Genomic DNA, 11,525 nt, shown 5'->3' on the forward strand with positions numbered 1-11,525 from the left:
TCCCTGTCCAAAAAAAGTCTGCCAGAAGCAGTTTGCTTTGAGCTGGCAAGGATAGCAATATACCTTTGCTGTTTTACCTCAGGGTTATGTCAACATTTCATCCCTGTGTCATAACTGAGTTTTCAGAGATCTTTTTTGCCTTTCTCTTTCACAAGGTATTACACTGGTCCATCATATCAATGACCTTATGTTGGTTGGATCAACTGAGCAAGAGGTAGCAATTACTCTGGACTTGCTAGTGGAGTATTTGCATATCAGAGATGGGAAATAAATCCCACTAAAACTCAAGGGCCTTCAACTTCAGCAAAATTTCTAGGAGCCCAGAGGTATGGGGTCTGCCAAGATATCCCTTCTAAGGTAAAGGAGAAGTTGTTGCACCTGGTTCCTGCTACAAACAACAAAGAAGCACAATAACTGGTGGGTCTATTTGGCGTTTGGGAGGCAGCACATTCCTCACCTGGGTGTGTTACTCCAGCCCATCTACCAAGTGACTTGAAAAGCTTCTTGTTTTGAGTGGGGCCCAGAACAGGAGCAGGCTGTTGTGCCCCTTGGGCCATATGACCCAGCAGACCCAGTGGTACTTACGTGTCCATGGCAGATAAGGATACTGTCTGAAGTCTTTGGCAAGTACCATAGATGAATCACAGAGAAGGCCATTGGGATTTTGAAGCAAGGTCCAGCCATCATCTGCAGACAACTACTCTCCCTTTGAGAAACAATTCTTGGCCTGCTACTTGGCCTTTGTGGAAACTGAATGCCTGACTATGGGCCACCAAGTTGCTATGAGACTTGAGCTGCCCATCATGAACCAGGTGTTATCTGACCCATGAAGCCATGAAGTTGGATGGGCACTGCCTCACTCTGTCATCAAGTGGAAGTGGTATATATAAGCAGGGGCCCGGGTGGGCCCTGAAGGCACAAGTTGGTTGCATGAAGAAGTGGCCCAAATGTCCATGGTTCCTCTCCTGCTATAATGCCTTCTGTCCCTCAGCATGAACCCGTGGCTTTATGGATTGTACCTTCAAATCAATTGACAAAAGAAGAAAAGAGTAAGGCCTATTTTACAGATGGTTCTGCCCAATACACGGGTACCACCTGGAAATGGACAGCTGCAGAAATACTCTCCCCTTTTTGGAACAACCCTGAAGGACAGCAGTGAAGGGAAATCTTCACAATGGGCAGAACCTTGGTCAGTATACCTGGTTGTACATTTTGCCTGGAAGGAAAAATGACCAGATGTGTAACTGTATATCGATTCAAAGGCTGTAGCCAAGGTTTGGCTGGCTGGTCAGGGACATGGAAAGAACATAATTGGGAAATTGGTAACAAATACATGTGGGGAAAAAGTATGTGGCTAGACCTTTCTGAGAGCAAACGATGTGAAGATATTTGTGGCTCATGTAAACACTCACCAACAGGTGACTTTGGTGGAGGAGGACTTTAATAATCAAGTGGATAAGATGGCCCAGTCTGTGGATAGCAGTCAGTCTCTTTCCCCAGCCACCCCTGTCATTGCCCAATGGGCTCTTGAATAAAATAGTTATGATATCAGGGATGGTTACTAAGCATGGGCTCAAGGATATGTTCTCTCACTCACCAAGGCTAACCTGGCTATAGCCACTGTTGAGTGCCCAATTTGCCAGCAGCAGAGACTAACCAGAAGCCCCCAATATGGCATCGTTCCCTAGGGGAGATTAGTCAGTGACCTGGTGGCAGGTTGATTATATTGGGCCACTTCCACCTTGAAAGGGGTGATGGTTTGTTCTTATTGGAATAGACATTTATTCTGGGTATAGATTTACCTTTCCTGAATTTAATGCTTTAACCAAACCCACTATCCAAGAAGTTGCAGAATGTTTTATCCACCAATGTAAAGAGCCAAGACCTGCTAAGTTGCTTTCTAAAGGCAGAGGAAAATACAGAATGGGTAGTAGAAGAAGGTAGTTATAAATATCAACTACAGCTATGTGACCAGTTATGGAAATGAGGATTGTAATTGCCATTAATATTTCTTTCCTATTTTGTTAGGTATTTGTGCATATTTCCACATGCATTAAGTGAACATGTTGTTACTCTTCTCTGTTATTCATTTATCATGTAATATAATATTGATTACCTTAACATCAGCCTTTAAAGGCGTATTAGATCTACATTAGAGTATCTAAATTGTGGGATGCCAGAAGAGCAAGCATCACTCAAAAATTTCCCCCTTCTATTCTGGGGAAGAAACTCGTGTATTTTTGTACAAAGGATGGCTATATAATGATAGGCAGAATTATGACCTTGTTTTTGTTTTATCTGGAGATTAAGAATGATCTGGAGATTAAGAGTTGTGTTTGGGTATCAAGTTGAAAAGGAGTGGACTTATGATGGTTAATCTGAGTCTATTTGACTGAATTAAGAGATACCAAAGATTAAGAGGCTTCTGGGTATGTCAATGAGTGTGTGTCTAGGAATGCTTGGCACATGGGACAGCAAACTGAGGTGGAGAGTCACCCTAGGTGTGGGCAGCACAGTCCAACAGGTTAGGGGCTTAGATGGAACAAAAAGTTGGAAAAATGAGGAAGCAACACCAGATGCAAGCTTGATTCTTCTTGTGTGGGTTCTTTGATTGCTACTGCAATTGCCTGAGGACATCAGATTCTAGCTCTCTCACCCTTCCAAAGCAGACTCTCAAGGAAGTTTCCAGACCTCTAGTCCAAAACTGGGGCTGCATGATTGATCCCTCTTGTTCTGAGACCCTAGCTTCTTGGACTAAGCAGCTACTGGTTCCTCCAGCTCTCCAGCCTGAGGATAGCCATTGTGGGGCTATCCAGCTTCTGGTTGTATAAACCAATCTAATAAATCCCACTTTTATAATCATATATAAATCATATATAATTTATATATATTATAATATATGCATAGTTAATTCTGTTCCTTTAGAGAACACTGACTAATGCAGAAGAGGAGGAATGAGAGATATAGATAACAGGAAAAAGAAATTTGACTCAAAGGGAACAGCTAGTGCAAAGGCCCTACATGAGTCAATGCATGTGTATTTGAAGTTTAGTAAAGAGAAAGGTTTGGCTATGTTATCCAATGGGCAATGGAGGAAAATGAGAGGAATGTAGGAAAAGGGGAAAATGAGACCAGAGAAATATGGTGGAGCATAAAGATACTGAAGGCCTTTTGCTTTTAAGAGAATTAGGGAAATATGTGAATACATGTGGAGAAGTCTTTAAACAATAGAAATGTCTATTGACAAATCAAAATGTCATAAATTAATAAATATCTATGATAACTTTGAATGGTCACAACTCTCCAATTAAAAGACAGGCTGGCAGAAAGGGTTAAAAACAAGTCCCAACTATATGTTGATTGTAAGAGATGCACCTTATAGGCAAAGAAAGCCAGAGGCTAAAAGTGAAAAGATGGAAGTTGATATACCATGTAAATGGATCCCCAAAATAAGTAGGAGTAGTTATTCTCATGTCTGAAATAGCAGATTTCAAAATTAATCAGAAGAGACAAGAAGGTGACTTCATACTGGTAAAGGGGACAGTCCAATAAGACGATATCAATAAAAAAAAGGAACAGTCCAGTAAAAAGATATACAATTAAAAAAGGAACAGTCCAATAAGAAGATATACAATAAAAAATATTATGCCCCAAACACGGGTACAACTAATTACACAAGAGACACTACTCAAATTGAAGCCTCATATAGTCACCAGTACAATAGTACTGGGTGATTTTAGCACACCTCTCTCACCATTAGATAGGTCATTCAGACATAAACTCAGTAAAGACTCTTTGGACCTGAAAAATATTATAAATCAAACAGACAACATCTATAGAATATTTCATTGAATAACAACTGAATACACTTTTTTCTTCAGTGACTCAAGGAATGTTCTCCAAAATAGATCATATTTTATACCACAAAGCAACTCAGTAAATACAAAAAAAATTGATATAATTCTTTCCTATCAGGTCATAATGGAATAATATTAGAAATTGACACACATTAAAAAACAAATAAGCAAACAAACAAAACACAAAAATCCTCTACAGAAACTATATAAACACATGAAGAGTGGACAATACCCTTTTTTTTTTTTTTTGTGATAGGGATTGAACCCAGAGATCCTTTGCCACTGAGCCACATTCCCATCCCTTTTTATTTATTTTTTTTTATCTTGAGACAGGTCCTCACTAAGTTGCTTAGGGCCTCACTAAATTGCTGGCTTTTGAGACTGGCTTTGAACATGTTATCTTCCTGCCTCAGCCTTCTGAGTTGCTGAAATTACAGCATGTGTCACCATTCCTAGTAACAATACAGCTTTGAATGATGAGTGGGTAACAGAAAAAAATCAAAGGAGAAATTTAAAAATTCTTAGACTCAGAACACAATGAAGGAGTTCTAAGAGGAAAGTTTATAATTTTGAGGGCCTACATGAGAAAATCTGAAAGGTCCCAAATAAACAACCTAACTATGCATCTCAAGGCCCTTGAGAAAGAACAAACCAATTCTGAAACCAGTAGAAGGAAGGAAACAATTAAGAACAGAGCCAATCAATGAACTTGAGAATGAAAAAATACAAAGGATCAATGAAACAAAGAGTTGGTTCTTTGAAAAGATAATCAAGAAAATAAGACATTGAAATCCTAAACAGACCAACAACTTGTAATAAGATATAAGCAGTAATAAAAAAGCCTTCCAACAAGAAAAAGTCCAGAACCAGATGAATTCTCAGCTGAATTCTACTAGACCCTTAAAGAAGAACTAATACCAATGTTTCTCAAATTCCATGAAAAAACAAAGGGAAAGAACACTTCCAAGTTCACTCTATGAAGCCAGTATCACACTCATCCCAAAACAAGATAAGAACATATCAAGGAAAGAAAACTAGACCAATATCCCTGATGAACTTAGATGCAAAAATACTTAATAAAATGTTGGCAAATCAGGTTCAACAACATAGTAAGAAGATCGTACACTTTATTCTAGAAAGGCAAGGATGGCTTAACCTATGCAAATCTTAAATGTAATTCATCATATAAATAGATTTAAGGATAAAAATCACTCTGTCTTCTCAATAGATTTAGAGAAGGCCTTTAACAAAATTCAATAGTCATTAATGATAAAAACACTGAAGAAACTAAGGATAGAAGGAACTTACCTCAACATCGTAAAGGCTATATATGAAAAAACCAAAGTCAACCCCATAGTAAATGAGTAAAAAGTGAAAGTATTTCCTTTAAAATCTGGGACAAGACAAGGATGTCCACTCTCACCATTTTTATTTAGTATAGTGGTAGAAATTCTAGCCAGATCAATTAAGCAAGAGAAGGAAATATAAGCGATAAAAATAGGAAAGGAAGAAGTCAAATTATTACTGTTTGCAGATGATATGATACTATGTCTAGAAAACACAAGACTAAACAAAACTTCACCAAAAGGCTGCTACAGCTGACAAATTAGACAAACTAGCAGGTTACAAAATCAACATACAAAATCAATAGCTTTCCTATAAAAATATTGAATCTGCTGAGAAAGAAATCAGGAAAACAATTCCATTCAAAATAGCCTCAACAAACAAAGAAACAAATGAACAATAACAACCAAAAGAAACCTAGTAATAAATCTGGCCAAGGAGATAAAAGGCCTCTACAATTAAAACTATAGAACATTGAAGAAAGTATTGAAGAAGACCTTAGAAGATGAAAAGACCTTCCATGTTCATGGATAGGCAGAATTAATACTGTTAAAATGGTCATACTATCATACTACCAAAAAAAAAAATTACAGACTCAATGCAATCCTTATCAAAATACTTATAACATTCTTCATAGAACTAAAAAAAAAAAAAAAAGTCCTAAAATTCATTTGGAAAAATAGAAGACCTATAATAGTCAAAGAAATTTTAAGCCAAAAAAGTAATGTGGGAGGCATCACATTATCTGACTTCAAATTATACTATAGAGCTATAGTAACAAAACCAGAATGGTACTGGCATAAAAACAGACACATGAACACATAGACAAACCCAGATATCTACAGTCATCTCTGATCCTTGGCAAAGGTGCCAGAAACAGATTGGAGAAAAGAGAGTCCTTTTTAACAAATGGTGCTAGAAAAACTGGTTTTCCATAAGTAGAAGAATAAACCTAGACTCTCTCACCCTGCACAAAACCAACTCAAAATGGATCAAACTCCTAGGAATTAGACCAGAAACTATAATTCCTAGAATAAAATGTATGGTTAACATTCCAGCATATAGGCACAGGAAACTACTTTCTTAATAGGAACCCTAAACCCATTATTTTTCAGGAAATAATGCTGAGAGTTAATAAATGGATGGCATCAAATTAAAAAGCTTCTGCACAGCAAAAAACAAGAAAAACAACAAACAAACAAACAAACAAACAAAACCATGAAGAAAGAACTTACAGAATAGAAGAAAATCTTTGCTAGTGTTATTCTTCTGACAGAGGATTGGATTAGTGTGTCTAGAATATATATATATATATATATTAGTATCTAGAATATATATATTAGTATCTAGAATGAAACAGATATTTCTCAAAAGAAGGAATACAAATGACCAGAAAATATATGAAAAAATATTCAAAATATTTAGCAATTAGGAAAATGCAAATCAAACTAAACTGAGATTTTAATATCACACCAGTCAGAATAGCAGTCATCAAGAATACAAATAATAGCAGGGCACAGTGGCACATGCCTATAATCCCAGCAACTATGAGGCTGAGGCAGGAGGATCACAATTTTATTTTGAGACCAGCTTTAGCAACTTAGTGAGGCCCCAAGTAACTTACTGAGACCCTGTCTTGAAATAAAAAATGGAAGTGTCTGGGGGTATAGCTCTGAGGTTAAGTGCCTTTAAGCTCAATCTGCAGAACCAAACAACAACTAAAACAAACAAACAAAAATAAAAACAAATAATAATAAGTGGATGTGGAAAAAAAGAAAACTTTTGCACTGTTGGTGAGATTGTAAGTTAGTACAACCACTATGGAAATCAGGACATATGTTTCTCAAAAGACTGGGGTTGGAACAAGCATATGATCCAACTATACCACTCCTTGATATTTATCCTAAAGAATTAAGGTTATCATACTATATTGCTACATGTGTACCCATGTTTATAGCAGCACAATTCACAATAGCCTAGATTTTCATCAGTGGATAAATAGATAAAGAAAACGTGGTGCATAAACACATTCGGTACATATACATGTATACACATATATACCAAAATGTGGTACATGTACATATATGCACATATGTACTACATTTTCTTTATTCATCCATAAAGAAAAACAAAGTTATATTGTTTGCAGGAAAATGGATTGAACTGGAGATCATTAGGTTAAGACCAATAAGCCAAACTTAGAAAGTCAAGGGTCGTATGTTTTCTCTCATATGTGGAAGCTAGAGAAGAAAAAGAAAGATGAGTTGGGGGTGGAAATCTCATACAAATCTAACGGAGATCAACCAAGGAGAGGTGGAAAGAGAGGCAGGAGGTTTAGGGGACATGCTGGGGAGTAATGTTGGGAAAATCCTTTTTTTATATTTTGTGCATGAATGAATATGTAAGCATAAACCCCATCATATGTACAATTTTAATGTACCATAAAAGCTGTGGAAAGAGAAAAAAAGTATATTTGCATTTTCACGTTCCAATTAGATGCTTCATAGAGATTATTGCCATTTTGGAGACTGTCTTTACTGAGGTTTTTCTATGTAATTACATACATAAATGAGTACATAAAGAATACATAGTTTTGTTTCATGAAGGTGTTTTTATGTGTGTCTGTGTGCTTGGTGCTTTGACAATACAGTGCCTTCCTTTCTTTCTATTGTAATGCTGATGATCAAGCCCAGCGCCTGTGCATGCTAGGCAAGCGGTCTGCCGCTGAGCTACATCCCAGTCCCAGATGCACAATGTTCTTTTGTAAGCATTTGCTGCATTTGGTTTAACCTACCCTTACCGGTAAACTTGTAGGTTCTGGTCTCCCTCCCTTCTTTCTTCCCTTCTTTCCATATTGAATTACAATTGTCTTAATCATACATTTAATATCATAGAATTATATGTTACATTTGTTGGTAAGGAAAAAATTTCTTGATCATCTTAGCTTTTCTGGCTGGGCCTAGGAATTAAAATGACATAAGACAGACTAACAGGAGAAGAGCATGAGGATGATGGTGGCACAACATGGTGAACATAATTAATGCCACTGAATCAAACACTTAAAATGGTTAAAATGGAAAATTCTATGCTATATATATTTTAACCACAATATAAGAAATGTATAAAAATAGATAAGTGGAATTTCTTTTCTTTCGTAAGAGGTTTCATGTACTTATTAAAGAACCAATCTACAAGTGCAAAGCAGAGAAGGAAACGCGTCCAACTGCCTAGCTTGACGTGGTAAGATGATCATGACCTTGATACAGCACAAATGTGGGCCACCTCAGGTGCAATTCCTTACAGATGCAGCTTGGTTCTCTTTAAATATCTCCTTTGGCGTACTACCTGAGTTTACTATCAGTTTTCATCTGGATTGATCCAGGGGTGGGCAATTTTGCTTTTGTTTTTTGCCCAGGAATCGCTTGATCCTGAAAGTCTGGTGGGAAGACACTGGGAGAAAAATTCAAGCACACACTGCACCACAGTGGATCAAAGGCCAAGAGGCAGCAAGTGGTAGAATGCATTTAGAATGCCACCCAGGACAGAGCTTAGGAGGTGACACCCAGTATTGCCCACTGTGAATGCAAATATGTCTCGTGGGTGTGTCTTGGAATTTACTTATTTTTTTACTTTATTTTTATTCCAATAAATATTCATTGAAGGCCAACTTTGTCCCAGGTACTGTACAACAGAATGATCAGGATGGTGACTTACAGCATGGCAAATTCAGTAAGAGGCGTCTCCTGAATTGCATGAAGTCATCCTGACAACTGTAATGCACGGCTTATTTTTCCCCTCTTTCATGGTTGGGAAGGTTTGGATTCAAACCTTAACTTCATCAGTGACGAGTGTATTCAGAAGTTCTTAGCAAATATCATATTTTTTCACTTGCTATTTCTCATGTTTTAAGAATATGAAATGCTTATTTAATATGGTGATTAAACTTTTTTTTTTTGGCATCAAAAGGTCTCTGAATTAAAGGGTTTATTAAGCTGTTTCCCCAAAATAAAAGCTGCTGGTAGCTTAAGAAATTTGTCCTGGGACAATTTATTTTTATATAAAATATTTATTTTTTTAGTTGTATTGGACACAATACTTTTATTTTATTTATTTTTATGTGGTGCTGAGGATCGAAACCAGGCCTCGCAAGTGCTAGGCAGAGTGTTCTATTGCTGAGCCAAAACCCCAACCTGGGACAAATTAATTTTATTTTTAATTTTGGTATTGGGGGTTGAACCCAGAGGTACTTTACCACTAAGCTGCATCTCTAGCCCTTTTTAAAATTTGTTTTTATTTTCAGGCAGGGTCTTGCTAAATTGCTGAGACTAGCTTTGAACTTAGAATCCCCCTACCTCAGCCTCCTGGGAATTTCTAGGATTACAGGTATGTACCACCAAAAAATATTGAAATGAAGACATTCTACCCCTATATTTTTATATGGCTATTTTATTGTGGAAAATAAATATTTAGTATAAAATATTTATTTTTAAAAATTGTTACATTCACAATTTTGCCCTGGAACAAATTTTCTAAGCTCACAGCAGCATGGCCAGATAATAGTTGAAGAAATGCCCACCAGATCTAAGGAGCCAGGGTATGGTATAATGAAAATATGAGCAGAAGAAAACAAATTGCAGGCGGTCCGTAGGACCCGCGGCGGGCCCGCTTCGGCTGCTCCGCTGGCCTGGTCTTCATTGTGCGCTCCGGCCGGTACCATGGGGAAGCGGGACAATCGAGTGGGAAGAAGTGAAAGAGCAACTAGAAAAGAAAAAGAAAGGCTCCAAGGCTTTAGCTGAATTTGAGGAGAAAATGAATGAGAATTGGAAGAAAGAACTAGAAAAACACAGGGAGAAATTATTAAGTGGAAACGAGAGCTCATCAAAAAAAAGACAGAGAAAGAAAAAAGAAAAGAAGAAATCTGGTAGGCAGTTCTTCAGATTCTGAAGATGAGGATAAGAAACAAGCAAAACGGAGAAAGAAAAAGAAGAACCGTTCTCATAAATCTTCTGAAAGCTCCACTTCAGAAACTGAATCAGACAGTAAGGATAGTTTGAAAAAGAAAAAGAAATCAAAGGATGCAACTGAAAAAGAAAAGGACATTAAAGGATTCAGTAAAAAAAGAAAGATGTATCCTGAAGATAAACCTTTATCATCTGAGTCCTTGTCAGAATCAGATTATATTGAGGAGGTACGAGCAAAGAAGAAGAAAAGCAGCGAAGAACGAGATAAAGCAACAGAAAAAACCAAAAAGAAAAAGAAGCATAAGAAACACAGTAAGAAGAAGAAAAAGAAGGCTGCTAGTTCAAGTCCTGACTCACCGTAACAATAAGAAAAACCAGGATTCCCTTATAAAGAAAGTGCAATGTCAAAGGAAATTTCAACTGTGAAAATTATGACATATTTACTAAAATGCATGAATTTTCTTGTTTTAGAATTATTCCTGGACTATTAGAGCCACTCAGAGGCCACTGTGTGGAAGGGCCATGATTATTGCCTGCTGCTTGAACATCTGTTTTTTTTTTTCTTCCAGTGCTTGATAACTGGAAGATAATACACTGCAGTCATACTAGTGGTTAAGATATTTGGGAATAAAGCTAATATTTTAAATTAGAAGTACCTAGTGATAAATCAACACAAATTGAATCTGAATGCATCATTAAGGTATAATCAGAATTGACCAGATGACTCTAGTTAAAATTTTTAAAGTAGGGATCACATTAATATTTCAAAATCCTTACTGTGTAGATAAGTGTATTTTAATTTTTTCCCCCTTGTATGCTTTTATTTACCTGGGGAAGGAGATTTTAAAGTGGAAGGGGGTGATTTGCTATCTCTTTAGCTAGCAGAATAGCGTGCCTTTGATCTTCACACATCCTACTTTTATGGACACAGTAGCCATGCTTCCTGGGGAGGTCAGAGCTGGGTACCAACAGTCTTTACCCTTTACTGAGCTTAATGACATCCTTGGACTTTATCATATGCTGCCTTGAGTGAACCAGAAAAACAACCCTTTACAGCATGAGAAAGTCCCTGAAGCTCTGGTATTTATCTCCATGATAATAATAACTGAATGTTTTTTAGTTTTAGAATGTGTTACGTCATTTGAATTAAGTTTGACTATAGTTTGGCTTTGGAGATAAAACGTTTCAAATAGACACTGGTACTTTTTGGACTTGATAGCTGAAGATTCTAAAATGCATGTTTTATACAGTTAAGTTTTAACTGGTCAGGAAAATTTTATGTAACCAGCAATAGTTACTTTATTTTTTGTATGAATTTTGTTTAGGCTGCAATGTTTAGCTTTTGTTAACTCCTTACTCTTGC

At 36.8% G+C, this 11,525-nt stretch overlaps 1 protein-coding gene across 1 annotated transcript; it reads left to right on the forward strand.

Annotated features, from left to right (window-relative positions):
• The first annotated feature begins 1,067 nt into the window (after positions 1-1,067).
• Positions 1,068-10,717, forward strand: LOC143642063 (protein FAM133B-like). Its single transcript, XM_077110156.1, is given in 3 exon segments — positions 1,068-1,189; positions 9,839-10,126; positions 10,128-10,717. Coding segments are annotated over 3 exon segments (807 nt in total). The 3' UTR covers positions 10,525-10,717.
• Positions 10,718-11,525: the final 808 nt, after the last annotated feature.

Source organism: Callospermophilus lateralis, chromosome 8 (assembly GCF_048772815.1).
Source record: "Callospermophilus lateralis isolate mCalLat2 chromosome 8, mCalLat2.hap1, whole genome shotgun sequence".
NCBI classification, from domain to species: Eukaryota; Metazoa; Chordata; class Mammalia; order Rodentia; family Sciuridae; genus Callospermophilus; species Callospermophilus lateralis.